Source organism: Larimichthys crocea, chromosome I, assembly GCF_000972845.2.
Source record: "Larimichthys crocea isolate SSNF chromosome I, L_crocea_2.0, whole genome shotgun sequence".
In the NCBI taxonomy this organism is placed as follows: domain Eukaryota; kingdom Metazoa; phylum Chordata; class Actinopteri; family Sciaenidae; genus Larimichthys; species Larimichthys crocea.
In genome coordinates this window covers 41,302,764-41,320,986 of record NC_040011.1, presented here as the reverse complement: position 1 = coordinate 41,320,986, position 18,223 = coordinate 41,302,764, and the positions used below count along the sequence as shown (strand labels likewise).

At 42.3% G+C, this 18,223-nt stretch overlaps 2 protein-coding genes across 2 annotated transcripts; one reads left to right on the top strand and one right to left on the bottom strand.

Annotated features, from left to right (window-relative positions):
- Nucleotides 1–1,325: 1,325 nt before the first annotated feature.
- On the bottom strand, nucleotides 1,326–4,650 carry hmgn6 (high mobility group nucleosome binding domain 6). Its single transcript, XM_010732917.3, has 6 exons — nucleotides 4,490–4,650; nucleotides 3,494–3,526; nucleotides 3,288–3,317; nucleotides 2,566–2,613; nucleotides 2,361–2,480; nucleotides 1,326–2,232 (listed from the first exon to the last, which is right to left on the bottom strand). Exons 1-6 carry the CDS (start codon nucleotides 4,502–4,504, stop codon nucleotides 2,185–2,187), a joined length of 294 nt encoding a protein of 97 aa, XP_010731219.1. The 5' UTR covers nucleotides 4,505–4,650; the 3' UTR covers nucleotides 1,326–2,184.
- A 1,043-nt stretch (nucleotides 4,651–5,693) lies between these two features.
- On the top strand, nucleotides 5,694–16,966 carry sh3bgrl (SH3 domain binding glutamate-rich protein like). Its single transcript, XM_010732918.3, has 4 exons — nucleotides 5,694–5,960; nucleotides 12,725–12,910; nucleotides 15,586–15,666; nucleotides 16,058–16,966. Exons 1-4 carry the CDS (start codon nucleotides 5,916–5,918, stop codon nucleotides 16,091–16,093), a joined length of 348 nt encoding a protein of 115 aa, XP_010731220.1. The 5' UTR covers nucleotides 5,694–5,915; the 3' UTR covers nucleotides 16,094–16,966.
- The last annotated feature ends 1,257 nt before the right edge of the window (nucleotides 16,967–18,223 follow it).

Genomic DNA, 18,223 nt, shown 5'->3' with positions numbered 1-18,223 from the left:
CTCTTAGCGTTTAAGAAGGAAGGCCTGCTGCAGCCTGTCCAATCTGATTTAAGCTCTGTTTTAATGGAGGGCATTGCAAAAACATTTGCAGCATATAAACGAGAAAAACTGCATATTTTATTACATTAAATAAAGTTTGGGCTTGAATGAATAAAGAAAGCATGCATGCACATCTACTCAGTGTTTATGCTGGAGGCAAATGCACGTGCACACACACACATGCATAAAGCTCTGGGAAAAGTAGTCTATTCATACTTTGTTTGCTTAGTAAGACTACATGCATTGTCTCATGCCCGCTGCTGCAAGGCTTTATGCAGCTCTGTATGCATGAACTAAATATGGAGCTCTCTTTACGTGATGTTGCTAAATAAATCTGTGATATTTTGTTTGAGGGTTGGGGTGGATGTGGGTCACGGCACTCACGCTTGAGTTCATTTAGAGTTAAATGTGACTGTGTGAAGCCTGAAGGGGAATAAAGATGCAGTGGTGGCTGGCTGCTCCTTCGGTGGGTACAGGCCTCTGTAGGCAAACATGTATGGCTATAGGACAGGAGCCTAAAGGTTACAGGCTTCAGTAGAGGCCTCAAGGCAGTTGAGTATCATATCTGTTACAAGAAGGGTGATACATTCTGTAAAGATGAATAAGGAAGGAACAAATGTCGCCAAGTCAGACAGTGTCACAACCGCAACTGACCTTCTGTTGACCTGACCTTCCTGTTGATGTGCAGCTGCAGACCTGTGGGATGAATCATCTGTTTCAGTCCACAGCTAACAAGTACCAACCTACAGCGGGGTTTGGAGAATCCACAAAGTTTTTACCACCTTTCAATTAGACAAAGAAAATAAGCAGGGACGAGCTGCCCGCGTTAACAATCTGTATCCCGCAGTAGCGGTCTCAAAGGAAATGTTGGATTTGTCTACGGGGAAATTACATTACAGGCATGTTTCATTTAGTCAGGGGTCATGACGACAGTCTGAATCCTGCTTTATGTCTTACATCTGTTGAAATCAATGCAACGTGTGCACAATAGGTCAGATTTTACATCTCCCTATGATGAACACAGAAAAGCTCTCGTATGGTTAATAATGGAGAGTCCAGAACTAGGTTAAGGGCAAAATTACAGGCCACAGTATAACTTTTACTTACAAAATGAACACTAGAGTTTAAGGCTGGACACTCAATGTTATTACTGAAGTTGACTTTGGTTGTAAAGTAGATGCATACTTATAAAGTTTACACTATAATCAACTTTTATGGTGTTAATGTAGAAGTTCAAACTTCGAAAACTCGAAGTTTCTCTCAAAGAAACAAACTCGAGACACTGATTCGAGGAAAATTCCCAGGACTTCTTTTTATTAAGAGAATTTCAGAACATAAGAGAGGGACCAGACACCTGCATTTGTCAGAGAAGGTTTCCAAATTCAATCGTTTAAAAAAACCAGAGTGTTTAGAAAAGCCGACATGACAGCGTGGATGGAGCAGGAGCTGTTTTACACGCAGGGTCGTCGAGGAGACAGGTCGGAGGCAATCGCTGTTCCCGGAATGTTTCACATGTTCATCTTCCTCTTTCTTATGTGGACAACACACTTCAACACGCTTTTTTTTTTTTTTAAACACGATTTCAATGGAAAGAAAAAAAAAACAAGAGACAGAAGCAAAGGGAACTCACTGCACATTTAGAGGTCTAAAAGAATCACCCACATTAACATGGCTGAACCGTTAATAAAACATGGATAAAGGCTGAACTGTAGGGGGGAGGAAGGTCTAATCTGTAGAGGAAGAGGAGGAGGAGGAAGAGGCGGGGAGAAGATCAGGGAAGGAGGAAGAACACAGGAATACACAACTCACAACATAGCCAATCCGGCAGGGACGCACTTTCTACACCACACAAGCCTTCAACAATCATGAAATGCCATTTAAAAAAGATTTTAGTGTGTTCATCTTGCTTGCAGACACTTGATATGACCACTGCAAATCTGCAAGGCGCTCCATAATCAGCTTTGCTTTTTGTGCTAAAAATCTGTACGGATACTTATAAAATCATTGATAAAAATATTCCTCTGTTAACAATACGCCTTGGAGGGAAACCATGTGAGAGACTTGGGGGGCTGGCTGGCTGGCTGGGGGTTCAGGGGAGGGAGAGGGATTGTAGAGGAGGAAGAGGAGGACGCTTGGGCAGTGGTGCTACTCGGACTTGGCCTCCTCCTTGGCCTCCTCGGGGGCTGCCTCCACCTGTGGAACAAAGCAGACGAGGCAAGGTGAAAACTTTGACGCGTTTTTAAGTCGAAACCGCACGTGTGAAGTCTGAAATAACAAACTTCTCCCGCGATTAAGAACTTTGTTTCTTTGAGTCTACCCACCTCGTTGGTCTTGGCCTCTCCGTTCTCAGAGTGGTTTTCCTCGTTTGCCTCTGCCTCTGCGTTCTCCTTCGCCTTCTTGGTCTTCTTGTCCTCCTTCTTATCGTTCACAGCCTTTTCTTTCTGCGGTGGCCACAAAACGGATCAGTTAGTTTGTGCTGCTACTTGCTTTGTGATGCAGGTTCACTGAGAATTCAGAGTGTCTTACCTTTGCTGCCTTCTTGGCCTTTGGTTCCGGCTTGGGTGGCATCGGTCTCTGTGTAAATAAAGGGAAAGGGCTCAATGAACCGCTACCCTTGAATACAATTCTACTTTCTTTGCTAATTTTTATTATTTTTCTGGAGGTGCTAGAAGACTCTGACTCCCATAAGACACTTTTTAAATGGTCATTCTCTAAAATGTACCCTACAGGGAAACTTCTTTTAATACAGACATAATCTGACGGTGTGTAACATTAATTTGACTCCCCTAACTAGGTTAATTAAAGAACTTAGACAATATTAAGATATAACGTTTTACTTATAATTCTGACAGCCTCTATTATGCCCACTATTGGAATTTAGTGTGCATTGTACCAGCTCTGCACTTTTAATTGTTTAAATGGTGTTTTATTTGTGTAACCAGGCTTTGTATTAACTTTAAGGTGTTTCTGCCAACTTAATTACCACCTAACACACTATTTACATAATCGTAACGACGATTAAGGTCATTGATGTAAATTTTTACTGTTTTGCAAGTTTTGCATTGCCAGGAATCAAAGTTATAGTAAGTAACTCTCCTCCTCTGCCTGTTTTTGCTCCTCCAAAAACAAAGTGTTGCTTTATCTGATTAGTTTGCGTGTGTTTACTTTTAAGCAACATTTTACATGTTTTTAATTTAATGTTTTTATGTAGATGAGTTGGTGGAGTTTGTGTGTGCGTGTCTTCTTACCGCCGATAACCGGGCTGATCTCCTCTGGGGCTGAAACAAAACAAAGACCGTTATCACGGGGGCTTTTATTTTGATAGGTACTGTGTTCAGGAAACACACCCATGCATTCAACACTTTGGTACGTTTCTTCTTGATATTGCACTCACACGCTGTCATTTTTCTTAAAATCACATGCATGTGTCTTTACACGACGTGTCGTCTCTTACCTCCTCCTTTTCTCCTCCTTCTGTTCCCTGTGACTGAAAAAAACACAAATATAACAAGTTAAAAGAGAAAAAAATCTAAATAACATCTCCAGGAGTTTAAATTGTGTTTTAATTAACAGGAAACAGTTGCTAAATGCTTCAGGGCCATATTACGAATAATAACAAACCCGCTGAAAAAACTTTTTAGTTTCATGTGAAAACAAAATTTTATTAGAAATACAGCTCATTTTTAAGGATTACAGCCCAGAAATGTTGGACTAATGTCTGAGTTCAGTCATAGGCAGTGAGAGCTCAGCCATGTGGGCCACTGGAGCCATATTTTTGAGGGCCCAGGCCCTGCTTTTCCCTTTCACTCCCCCATCTCTTTCTCTCATTCAATGCATGAAGCTCAGATTTGAAAGCTGGCGCGGGAGTCTTTGAGAAGGGGGAGGGACCTGCTCGCGACTCACGGGCGCCACCATGCGGCAGAGCCACGCCATCGCAGCCATTTGGGACTATGAACAAAGAGAGAAAATATAGGATTTTATCCAAACGCGACGGGGAATGTTTGTTTTTGCGGCCAAAACGTAAAGTAAAGGCACTAAAGCATTTTCTAGTGGCGTTTTTGGCCGGTTTGGTGCGTAAATGGCGATAAGTGAAGCGTTTGTTCTCGGTAGGTCGGGCGACGAAGGTGGACAAGAGCTGCAAAGCATGGCTGCTGCTTGTGCTTTAACTGCATGGAGACCGAAAGAGACTTCTGACTCTCTCCAAAGGACAGCGGCGCACGGGAGAAAACGCGTTTTATGGGCCATTTCCGCGCAGGAAAATATTCATTTTAACACAAAAAAAATTCACATTATGTCTAGAATATAGGCAAAAAATTACGAACGAGAAATAACGGTTATACATTGCGTTATAATTAAGTAATGTCTCAGAGGGATGTCTTCACAATCGTTTGCATTGCATTAATAGCTGATTTCCCCTCCAAACTATTTTTGTTATTTTCAGAATACGTACCTTTCTCTTGGGCATGTTGATCTCTTGGAGGTTTTTCTTACAAATACAACTAAAAACTGTTTTTCTTAGTGGGTTTCAGTGCATGTGAAGACGAGTGTCTCCCTTATGCTCGGCAGTGTAGTAAACACACTGGAACAGAGAGGCGAGTGGTTGAATGGGGGGAGGGGTGCGGCTAAAGGCATGATTGATAGGCTCTCGGCCAATCAGGTGACGCCATTCGGGGCTGCAGAACACTTGGAATTTTTTGGAGCCGGTGATGATCTGAGAGGGGTCTGCGCGAATGGCTTCTTCTTCTTCTCCTTCTTGCAGAGGGAATGAGATGCAGGGAGGAAAAGGCTTGCAAAGAAATGAATGCATTCGAGGACATATTGCAAAGCCGCCGCCACCACCACCAAACCCCACCTACACCCTCTCCTCCTTCATACAAGTGTGTTTAATTACACTGAGAAATAGGCCGTGTGGGTAACGGTATGCACCCCCCCCCTGTGCAAGGCCCCGGTGTCGGGCAACATGCCCCCGGTGTTTGAAAAAAAAAAAAAAAAAAAAAAAAAAAAAAAGCAATGCATCCTCCTCAACCTGGTTCCTCTGGATCACATCTGCACAGAGGAGGGAAACATTCACCATAAATTCACTTCGTGTGTTTGAGTCCAATATGGCGCCCACTCCTCTCCCCGACACATTTTTTTTTGTTTGTCAGTCGGCTTTCCTAAATTCGTTTCAAGGAAAAAAAAAAAAAAAAACCTTGCGTCGTCGTCGTGCTCCATCCAGACGCCTGCAGGGGGCTCACAAAGCCCGTGTAATAATGTCTGTGCGGGGCTTGCACAAGCACAAGAAAGGCGCCAGCTTCTTGCATGTGGACACACAAAAAGCGCCCAAGTGTTTTATAAATCACAACACGTTTATAAATATATATATTTGTTTTTTATTCACTCTCCCATGCATCACCAAACATGCACCAACTAGAGCGCACACATTTTTTTTTTTTTGCAATGTTACATGAACAATAAGCCCCGTGTCTGGTTCGCAGACAATGGGGTCGATGCTTGAACATATTCAGACAATATAACCCTGTTGTCTTGTCGTCCTGATAGGCCTGTGCTGCCTCTGTACGTGTCTCTGAGTGTGTGCAGAAAGAGAAAGAGAGAGAGAGAGGAGAGAGAGGAGAGAGAGGACTAGAAGGGGCGGGGAGGCAGAGAGTAGAGGCGGAGGAGGAATGCAAACCTCCATCCAGAGCTGAGAACTGGAGCATTTGCGCAGATAGTCTGCGCTGCCTTCACCAGACACACACACACAGCATTTCAGCCAGGGGGAAGTTTGTTCTTCTTGTTGTTGCTGCTGCTGCTGCTGATTGCAAAGTGTCTACAAGGAGCAAGAGCAACCATCCAAACCAAAACCAAACCCGTGCGTCAGCGTCAGGGATTTAATCATGGTGATCAAAGTGTACATAGCATCGTCCTCTGGATCCACTTCGGTAAGGGATTATAAAAGAAATGCATGGCTTTTTCTTTTCTTTTCTTTTTTTGTAATGTGCATGCATGTGATGGTTTGAGCTGGATTCATGTGTGCAGCATCACAGCGCAGGTCAGTCAGACAGAAATGCAGCTGAACTTTTATTGAACTCACTAAGTGATGTCCAGGCTGTCATGCTCCTGGTCTGACTCATCAGTAATCATGCTGCTCTGTCCTCCTCCAAGACTTTAGACCCAGATGGGGTCCCTCTTATGTCTTTCCTCTCTCTCTCTGTCTCTTTGCTTTTTTTAAAACTTTGTCATAGAGGAGGCAGACAGAGAGGAAGTTTGAGGCTGGTAACTGAGTATGAGAGGCACATTTCTATCTCAGCTGCGGTTTGTCACTCTGTTTCCTGACAGCTTAGTTGTTTGTGCAGCTGAAACCAGGCTGAGCTGCAGGGAAAGGAAGGAAGGCATGCAGCAAAAAAAATCCATAAATGCACTTTAAATGATTTGTTCTGCCACCTGATGCCAGGATAGGGTGGTTCACAGGGGATGGGAGGAAAGAAAGAGGCTTGAGTGTTGCCTTCACTGACCTGCAAGCATGCCACTTTTTCTTCCAGAGTGGGGAGGAATGATGGTGATGCAATTCTCCAGGGCCCCCTTTTTAGACCCACAGCTGCAGCTCAGGAACACTAATGATCTGCTTAAGACTTGTTGGAGGTCTGGACTCGTAGGGAAATATACATTTCTGCCATAAAAGTGCACTAAAGCTTGAACTCCGGCCATAACGCAGCATTCCCGTGATCAGACATATGTAGCCTAAAGCTAGTGGAAGATTTTTAACAAGATGTAATAAGTGATGTAAAACATAACCGGCATTCTTCTGTTACTAAAATATCCAACTGTATGAATTGTAAAGTGTTCTGATGGGAATGACACAGACATAATAGCCTGTAAATCTAGTCAAGCACTTGAAAAGCCTCATATTTCCTTGTTGTCACTGTAGAAATTAAAGTGCCTCGTCATTCCACGAGATTTAGATCGGCCACCGAGGATGATTTACCCTCATCGAGCGGCTTGTTTTCACAGCTCATGCACGCAGAGGAAGTGATCAAGCACAGAGTCTCTTTTCAGTCGGGCAGTGACGAGCGACTTTATTGCCCTAACAGTAAATGACATTTGCAAAAGCTCAGCAGCACTTCTAACAGGGCGTGATCTTCCTGTGTAGTCCGAGTGGTCAGAGTTTAGAGTCGGTGATGCCATCACTGTGTTGGAGCCTGTCTGGGAAAATGCATTACGTCTCATTGATCTGTGTTTAGTAGAGTGTGCCTGAAGTGGGCATGCTTCTGTGCTCCTAAATGCTGCACAGATACATTCTCCGTCTTTGTTTTAAGAGTTGGAAGAAGAGCAACAGTGTGCCATAAACACATTATGTCTGTTTTATCTTGATAAACTCTGTTATGGTGACTCATTTCTACAGCATTAGAGAGTTCACAGGACTTACTCCACCTCTGGTTGATACAATGTTTATGTTAGACTCTCTCTACGTCACGTCTAGCTTTAATGTGATCCCAGTAAAAAGCTGCTGAGCCACAAATTGTGGTGGAAACCCTCTGCCCTCAACAAGCTTGCAGTTCGATTGCGTCAGTGACTTACAAAACAATGCTATTGCATTCCTCTGTCCAGCAGTGTCTGCTGCTCCATTAATCTCTCCAATCTAGTTCAGCATGTGAATGGAGAATCAGCCAAAACATGGAGACGTGTAGGAGTATTTCAAAAACAACATTTGAAAGCTTGTCCACCGCCGAGGAAAACGATTGCAGGTCAGCGAGAGAGATAGACGGTGTAAAATTAGCCGGAGGGATGTATCCGATTTAGCACTTCAGTCTACAACAGTCAGCATTACTCAGGCAGATGTATTTTCCTAAAGACACAAAGTTCTGTTTTATGTCAGAGCACATTCACACTTATTGGGTTTATGCAGAATTTGATCCATAAAAACAAGTGAAACTGAGGCTGCTGTAGAAGACAGCCACAGCTGAGATACAAGATCTGTGATGATGCACAAAGGTCTGTTAGAGATAAGTATAGAAACCACAGATAACGAAGACCCAAGGTGAGTGTGCCCAATTGGCTCTTCCTCTTTGCACACAGACAGCCGTTTGTCTCTGTCAAGCTTTGATGCAGTATTAATGTGTGCGATTAACAACTTACCGACAGGAAAAGATCAGCACAATAAGCTATAAAAAGGGATTATTTCAGGTCTGCTAACTGCCACAGAGTTTCTAAGCAAAGCACTGATCGCCCCCTCTGACTCCACCCGCTGGCCTCTGACCTGTGTCAGAGAGGTGACATCATCAAATTTCCACCCCAGTAACGAGAAGCAGAGTGTTTGAGTCACCTGAAGAAATGGTGTTGTGACTCGCTGTGAATTCTCCAGAGAAACTTCTAGTGTTACAGTCAGCGGCTTTGTAAGGATTAGGTCATGCTGCATTCCGACGTCGTCATATTGACATGAACTGTGACCGAATACATGGTAATATTTGTCTGTGCAGCAAAAGAATGGGACTTCTTGTTCTTGTTTTACTCTTTGATTACACAGTGGCCAGGTTTGAATACCAAACTAGGATTAAACACACACACACACACCTTTAGCAGTGTATCTAGATTGTGCAGCACGTCTGTGGAAAGAGCCAAAAACATTAGCCAGAACCCCCGCACACTTTTACTGCCTCATTTCCCTTCATACACTACAGCCAACCTATTGTACAATTTCCTCATTGCCACAATAAATGTGCTAAGAATCAGTAATGACTCAGGAATATTGTTGCAGTGTGTCAGCATATGCACGACATCTCTGTTTTTGATTAACTGCTCTTCCTCAGCTGCAGGTTTGATATTAGAGACTGTAGGACAAGGCTGCTGCAGTGAGACAGTTTGTGGTGTGTTGTGTTTTGGCCTTTTGCTGTTGTTTCACCTTTAGGCAGCAGTGAGGGAACAGAGCCAGAGCAGCAGAGTGAGGCTTCTTGAAACCATGTTGCAATGCTGACTGAGCTCAGGATTGGGTGGAGGCTGCTGTTGGTGCTAAACTTTGGCGAGCTTCTGTTTTCAGTACAAATCAAACTTGATCTAATCAAGAGAAAACCTTTATCCCTTACAAACACACAGGGCTGGAGTTGATTCATGTTTCCGTGGAGTTTCCTGCATTCAAATGTTGGACTCCAAGAGTCATTAGAGCCACCAGAAAGGTCATTTAGTTTAATCTACAATGAAGATTAGACAAATTCTGAGTGAATTGAACATGAACTGACCCCAACACAGTCGACAGAACTGATTGAATCAGTCTACACCGTATTGATCCGTGCCTGGTTGTGGATAGAGTTCATCCAATCAATGCCTGCCATTGTCTGGAAGCTGATTGATCTGGTCTGCGTCATTGCCCAGCCACAGCTCTCACATGATGATGATAATGATGATGGTGATGTTGTGAAATATAAGAGGATGTTGCAGATTCCTTCTCCACTTCTACAGTTTCTTAGCTTCTACTTGAAATCAAAGTAATGATCCAATAACAATCAATATATTTCACTGCACACACACCTTATAAACTTTAGATCTATTCCTTTAGTACCTCTTGTTTTTAATTATAAAACTATTGGAAAATCATGTAAAAATATACTTTTATTGTGCTGATGCCCACCCGTATTGTCACATTTGTGCACATACTGAATCATCTAATGATAGCTGCAGATCGTCCATGGGTGTGTATGGGTGTGGAAATGTGCTTACAGTGACAGGTCAGTGCTGATAAAATTGGTATCAGTGTGTAATAAAAAGATTAGTGTTTACAATAGTGTAACTGTATCGATGTACACAAACCAGAAACAAACATTTGAAATTAGTTCAGTAACATTAAAACATTTTTTCAAGAGTCTTCTATGAGAGCTGGGCAGTGACACTTCGGCATGCGAACATGCATTCAGCATGCTTAGCACTAAACACAAAGTACAGCTGAGACTGATCGGGATGGTCATAAAGTACTGGACAAATTGAATCCTGACCTAATGATACTGTAATTCATCCTGTGGCGAGGAGCGGACATGAATGTTTGTACCAAATTTCATGGCAATCCATCCAACGTCAACATATTTCACCCTGATCAGTCATTCTGAACTGAAGAAGCCTCTAAAGATGGGAGGCGAAATGTCTTCATGGATCTACAACCAAGCCCGGTTGCCCCAGATTTAACCTTCTTGAAGAAAGATGACCTGAATGACTGAGAGCCTTCACAGATTTATTTCACCCAAAACAAAACAAAAATTAACTACATTTAACTAAATTCATAAGAGAACATCATCTGGGAACCATGATCGTCTGCATCTATAAATCTAGTCCTTCTCTAGGATATTTCACAGGATAGGTGAAAACTTTGACCAGCTGCTGGTACTATAGAAAAAGTTGGGGGATAACCAAAGTTATCTGTATTTCTTCTCTGGAGACCATGAATATCTGGACAAACCTTAAATCCAGAAGCTTTTGGGAAATTTCACTGAAAAACAAAAATTTTAACTTTATGGTGAAAAGTCAAAGAAACCTGAACGTCAGTAGGATTCTGCACATTATGCCTTATTACCTTAATTCATCAATGCATGAACAACACATCAACAGACAGATGACAAAGAGTGGATGCAGCTTCAAATTGTGGACCACGAATGTCTAAACTTCATGTTCAGTTTTGGAGATATTTCCAAGGCAGAGCAGTGAAATCTATTACAGACTGGTCCATGTCTGAATGAAAAACAAATGACTCAGAGACAGCCTCTCCTGCTTTTGCATATTGTTCAACTTAGTCTCAGTATGTATTTGCATAGCAAAACTATTTATTTTACAGTAGGCATTGTTTGATTATGGAAATCACAATTTGCAGGTCCAGCCTGTCAGTTGCCTGCCTGCAGGCTTGACACTGGCCCATCTCACTCACTGTTGAGTCTTTCTTGTACTGTACTGAGGAGTCATTTTCTAGCATACCAGAGAAATAGATAAGCAGTTGATAATAAAAGGCAACAGGAGGAATAGTAGCTGTTTATCACCACGCCCAATGTCAGGGTCAGTCTGTTTTCTTCCATGTTAAACTCACCAGGAGATCCCCTCGAGACACCAGGGAGCAATGCAAAGGGCTAAATGAGGCAAAGCAGGGAACTGTTACTGTGCAATTAGAGTAAGGGGCAGATGGCATGTGGCCAGTACGCCCTACAAATTAATTTTGCTTGGCAACAGTACAATACAGGCTTGCTGGACAGCACCAAAAGAAAGGAGACAAGAGGCGAAACGGATCATTGTGTTAAACATAAGCAGTTCAAGATAAAGTTATTGTGGTTTTTGGTTAGAGCTTAGTCTGCTAATGTGAGAAAAGGGAGAAAGAGGAGGCAGACGGAGGATTGTCTGTGTTTAGACAGAGCGAGTTAAAGTGAGTTTGGCGTTCCAACCCTGTTGCTTCGTCCAGCGCTGGTTTCCAGAGCAGGTGGAGAAAGAACTAGTTTCAGGACTTTGGACTCAGGAGTGCCACTTCCATTAAATGATTCAAATTGTACCACAGCTAATCTGCCAGCATTGTCAGCTCCCTCATTTCCATGGCTCAGTGTTGTTGCAGCAGATGGCGGTTAAATAATCCACCTGTCTCGTCTGCAAAGCTGGGAGGAGCCCTCGCAGGCTGACAGGAAGACAATAAATTGATGGCAGTCCACAGAAGCTTGCAGTGTTTTTGCCATGAAGTTGGCTTCGTTTGAGTTAAGGTGTGTTTATGTGTGTGTGTGTGTGTGTGTGTGTGTGTGTGTGTGTATGCAGCTGAGGCTGGATGTGTGTGTGTGTGTGTGTCTCCTTGCAGCAGGCCTTATTTGGCTCGTGTTTGACCAGTTACCTCCTCTCGAATCCCAGAGGAGCTCTTGTTTCCGTCTGGCCTTGTAGGGCCATCCTCCCTCTTACACACACCCACTGAGACCTCATTGGATCACAATTTCATACACTAAATCACACACACATCCATATAGATAGAGGGAGAAGCAGGAACAACACACCCAGGCGGGCACACATTCGTATAACGCCTGTGGCTTCTTTGTCTCGACTTGTATTTGAGATCCTCACACCTGATAGTACAGTGTGAAAAAACGTTATTCTTTCTTACAGTTTTACTTCCTTAGTGAGTTGTAGAAATGGTTTGTCACAAAGTGTCACGGATGAGACGGCTGATAACAGAACAGCCCTTTGTGAGAACAGGCCTTTTAAAAATAGTCACATCCGCATGAAAATTCCAGATAGTGACAACGAGAGCAACGCTCACAAAGGGGGCTGCCAACACAGTCTTTGCTCGCCCTCTTAAAAAAGCATGGCAGGCTTTGACAGTTTGTCAAATTAAAAGTATGCGTTGTTTGTACAGTACAAGTGTAATTTGCTGCGAGAATGACGGGAGTCCAGGCTGGGGAGCTGCTGTCTTCGTCATCAAACACAATCCATCCCTGTTTAGCCTTGAGTTCATCCTCTTCAACACTCTTCTATCACTTTATTCACTTGTCAGCAAACGAGTGGTAACTTAGTAACAGAGCAGCCAGCGAGCTCCGTGATGTAATTTCTCACAGCAGAGAAGAAGTGTCCTTATTTCCTCAGCAGACTGATGACAGTATGGTGAACCGAGGCCCTTATGTTTCCTCATAAGGCTGAAGTTAACACATGTCTAACTGACAACTTCCCCTCTGTCATCCTTTCTCGTGTCCCCCCCTCCCACATGCAGATTAAAAAGCAGCAGCAGGACGTGATGGGTTTCCTGGCGGCCAATAAGATCGAATTCGAGGAGTGTGACATCGCAGCCAACGAGGCCAACCGGAAGTGGATGAGGGAGAATGTTCCTGAGGAGTCCAGGCCGGCCACGGGGAACCCTCTCCCCCCTCAGATATTTAACGAAAGCAAATATTGCGGGGTGAGGCACACAGATGCTTCGAATTATTGCCACATTTGTTCTTGTAATTACAGTGCTCCCCCGACAGACACACACATATCCTCGGTACACACAAATCATATGCAGGTGGGCTTTTGGACTTAACATGTTTAACACTGCTTTAATCTGCATTAGATTAAATAACTAGGCATAATATTAGAGGTATTACTTGTAGTAATAAACCCACTGTTCCCCTCAGCTGTTCTGTACAGTTTGCTTGTTCGCTGCCCCCAAGTGGCCTGAAACAAATTATGGCTGCTTGACATTTTCGATAATATTACATTCCACTCAAATAGAAGGGATTTTTACAGAGCCCTGAAGTGGATTTAGAAAGAAAATATATATCGAGGACACGTTTTACTACAGCGAACATTCAGAATGTTATAGTTTCTGCACAAGATACAATTCCTTCCCATATTTAAAAAGAAAATTGTTGGCATTTATTCCGATAAAACAATATAACAAGTGTTGAACACAGACCACACCATAATCTACCTCACCTCCAATAATGAATGCTTTTGTTGTGTGTTATGTAGGATTGTAACAAATATTGTATACACTTTAAAATCACAGACTAATTATAAGTCCATCATGTTGTTTGCATCCATCCACATCCTTTGCATCCTTTGAGTTGCCAAGCAACACTGTAGGTCTGACCTACAGGCTAAACACCAAACATGACGAGGCACATATGAGGGCTTAAAAACAACACAGATCCATCCAACTTCTTATCCTCATCAGGGTCACGGTGGGACTGGAGCCTATCCCAGCTGACTTTAGGCGAGAGGCAGGGTACACCGTGGAAGTCGCCAGTTCATCACATCAGGGCACATAGAGACAAACAACCATTCACACTCACATTCACACCTACGGGCGATTTAGAGTCACCAATTAACATGTTAAGGTGATGTCTTTGGACTTTGGGAGGAAGCCAGGAGAACATTCAAACTCCACGCAAAGAGGCCCCAAGCTGAGGTTCAAACCAGGAACCTTCTTGCCAACAACACAGATGTCCAAGGTTAATGCATGAACATGAACATAAACATAACAGAGCAATCTCATGACAATGGCAAGGAGTCTGTGAATGTTTCAGAAAAGGTTTTATCAACAGCTGTGTGCATCTTGCATCTGTGCACGTTGGGTATACTGCTGTAACTTTGTGTGTTGATAGTCTGCCTAAGCGTCGACAATCGAGAAAATGATGCCAAGTTAACGTTGACTTTATAGTTTATCCCTGTCAGTGTACAGTTGGTGCACTGGTAGCTTACTGCACCCACATGTAAAAATATATGTGGACCCATAAAACATGCTTTGCATAAAATTTGAAGCAGGTACACTGTAATTCATGCTGCAGGCATAGAGGTTGGTCTGTTATGCTTATTCTTGTGTACACAAATTAACCTAAATCATGGGAGTATCATGTAAATCATGTAGTACATTTGGCCTGGAGAAATATATTTTTTTCTCTGTATGGCCCCTCTGGAGCTCTGTAAAGTTTAGAGTCTTCCTACCAGAAGTGTATCTTGGAAGCATTTAAGGGAATAGTTCAGCAAACTTAGATGTTAAGCTTAGCTTAGCATAAAGACTGGACACAGAGGGAAACAGCTAGCCTGGGTGTGTCCAAACATAATCCAAAATCCAGCTAAAGCTCAAAATAAATAAAGTTTAATCTCTACAAAAACAACATAGAAGTGCAACAGTATCAACTTTCTTTACTTTGTTTTCTGTGCAGAAGAAACAAACATGATATAAAGTGTTAATTATTGAGCTTTAGAGGTGTGGGTAGGCAGGTTTTTTTTTTTTTTTTGACATTTGGACAGAGCCAAGATAACTGGTTTCCCCTGCGCTTCTTCTTGCGAGTTTAACTTTGGGGTTAACTTAGCTTCATTTAAATGTCATCTTGCTCGAGGCTCAATATTTAACAGACACAACTGATCTTTTCATCGGCACAAAGTCAACAAGAGTAGCTCTCAAAATGTCACACTCTTTTAAACATTATGTGGAGACGCAATTTACAGACTGAAAAGTGTCGGAAAATCCCACAAGGTTTTTGTGAGTCACTTCTCAGAAGCATCTTAGAGGGGCGGGGCTGCAGTATTTCTTATATCCTGACTGAAGCCCTGCTCAGATGCTAATTTACTCCCATTAGAAAGACCTTTAGTCTGGGTCCACTGAGCTGTCATGCTGTGCAGCTAATGCACGACTGGAAGTAAACTTGCACATGCAGGATGGGCTGTATTGAATGTCACAGACAAAAAAGAACAGCATTTCCCAGGATACTTGCAGCTGTTTGTGTGGGAGAGAAACAAGGGAAAACAAAGGAACGAGAAGGAGTGAAGGAGCAAGAATGACAGACTGCAGTAAATGGATGAATGTTGGCTTGTTTACTCTGGGTTACATTCTCAAAGACAATACCCTCCTATCAGATTGACTACCCAGGCCAGTCCCTGGACAAATAACACAACCTCATCTGTTCCTCACAAAGAGTTCTCCATGTGGTATTGCCGCTCAGATTGTCGCCCTCAGGCTCTGATCCAAAGCCTGTTTCACATTATCATTCCTCAGGTTGGAGTTCAGATTTAGGCGAGCTCATCCTGTGATCGATCTGCATCTAAAGTTCGTCTGTGTCTTCCCCCCTCTCTCTCTCTCCCAACCAGAACTACGAGGCTTTCTTCGATGCCAGAGAGGACAACGCTGTTTATGCATTTCTGGGTCTGACCGCTCCCCCGGGCTCAAAAGTAAGTTCATGAACGCAGACACACACACACAGTGATATCTTTCCTTTCTTTGATCCGCATTCCTACAGCCTCGCCATACTTCCTGTAACGCCTGGCTTACGTGCCTAAATATATATTTATCCTCACAGTGTGATTTCCATACAGAAAACACACATATTACATAATACATCTGTTCACGATATCCTTGCACCTTCATTCCTTGCACTCCTGCACACTGGCGCCTCCTCTCGCCCACAACAGGAGCTGCAGGGAGGTGTGCCAGTTACCATAGAAACAGAGGGGGTTTTCCTCTGCTCTGAGGCAGAGGATATAAACCAATATCCTCCATTTTAATATAACTCTCCCTCACGGTGTCTCTCTCTCCTCCTTCTCTGTCTCTGTTTCTTTCCAGGAGGCAGAGGCTCTAGCGAAGAAAGAACAGCAGTAGCAGCTTTACAGTGTTTCTACCTGAGACCTCAGGCCTAGTCCTTAAACCCAGACCTGGACCCAGACTGACCTGGAACTGATCCAGGAAAAAAAAGAAACATGTCACTCGGCTTATAAATATGTGTACGGTTTTTCAATGTTTTTTTTTTATTATTATTAGTATTATTATTATTAATCAGCTGTGCCTTGTCAGCTGTAGTGAAGGGAGGTGCTAAATCAGAGCATTATGGGTATCTACAAACAGCTCTGCTTCCTCCCATTAACCTCAGCCTGCTAAGCCTATTGGCCTAATGACATGTCAATCAAAACATTAGCATGAAGGTGTAGCTACCTGTTTCATCAGACATGACACACGTTAAAGAATTGTAACATCATTTGGCAAACAGAACTTCATCCACGTTAACATTACATCACGAAACATCGTCCGGTTGAATTTGTCTTTTCCCGTAAACGGAGACAAACGTTCCTGCCACGTCACATCAACGCCAAAACTGCAGCACCTTCTGTAAAAGTTTTTCTATTGCAATCCCATCCTCTGTGTTTTTATTTACTTTATATTGTCTTAATGCTGTTTTAATAGCAAACTTTTTTCTATGAGATGATATGTGTTGAAAAAAATAATAATTACAAATCTGCAAACACAGATATTTGTTGTTTTTTGAGGAGCTGTACAGCTGTTTCGTTCTGCTATAAGCATCCTGTTTCACACTGTGCTGGGAATCCCTGTCTTACATAAGTTGATACCTTCTCTAAAATGAAATAAAAATAAGACTTGTCACTTTCAGTAAATGACACAGTCGAACACATCGGAAATAAAGTCTGCCTTCTTATAACATCCTGTTATTGTTATGCACAATAAATGGTTTTAAGTTCACAGAGTATGACCGATCTTTTCACTGACCGTGGTGTGACTGTGTGTCAAGCCATCAGAGGCTGTGCAGCGGGTGGTTTCACTGGTTTTGAAATATAAGTTTAGGAATTGTGAAAGAGACAGAATGTGGTTTTGAAGAAGTCGTCACTTCTTGAATTACTGCTTTGAAAACATTGTGCGGATATTTCCCAGAACGATATCCAACCACTCCAAGAGTTTCTCAACTGCAGTCCAAAAGAACTAAACATATTTACTCTTGCATATTTTTAGATATTTTTTCTCGGGTATTTCCAAACATTCATGTTTTTAACTTCTACTCCACCCCAGAGGTACATATTTTACTTTTTACATGTGACAGCTTTAGTAACTAGTTACTGTTCACGATAAAATCTCAGTTTTTATCCAGCACCAATACCTGAGATTTTATGGATTTGCACATGTCCACTGAGACGTCTTTTGCTTCTTTAATTGACACTATGGCTGACAAAGCCATGTCAACTTTGAGCAAGATTTAGTGGAAATGATTATTCCTGTATAATACTGATAGGAGGAACACCTGGAGTTGTGTTCTAGTGTGTAGATACAGTTACATAGATTTTCTTCTGTTCAGCACATCTCTCAGTAAGGTTTTGTTGATGTACACACGACTACTGTAATTTAAAGATTAAAGCAGTGGGTTTTTTTTTTACGTTTTTGTCCCATGACCATCTACAAAAAGCAGCCTTTGGCGTGAGCCTCATGTCATATTTCAGAAATCTTTCAGTTGTTCCACAAAAGAGTGATTTCCTCTTGAAAGGTCTTAAAATAATGAATCCAAAGTTTTTTGGTGTATAAGAACTTTCTTCTTCTTCTTTTTTCCACATACAAATTCATTAATTTTTTTCACACAATTATATAAACAGAAAATTTGTCATCTTCCCACCCAAACATGATGACAAAGACTGAAAAGGGACTAAAAGTAATTAATGAACAAATAACAGTTATCATACTAAAATAAATATGACAGTTAGGGCTGATCCTTTTTAACTTTTTGAAATGTGAAATTGTCACAACTGATCCTCTAGGGGTAAACTTGATTTTCTCAAGAAAAGAACATCACGCCCCTCAACCAGGAAGTTGGATGAATAGTTAATTTCCATGAAAGCAAAATCATCTTTTGTGCCAGGAGGGAAGAAAATGCAATAACATCTGCTACCTTGGCCCGCACGCTGAGATCTTCTTCTATCTTTTGGAAAACTACTCAACTGTAAACTGCTACAT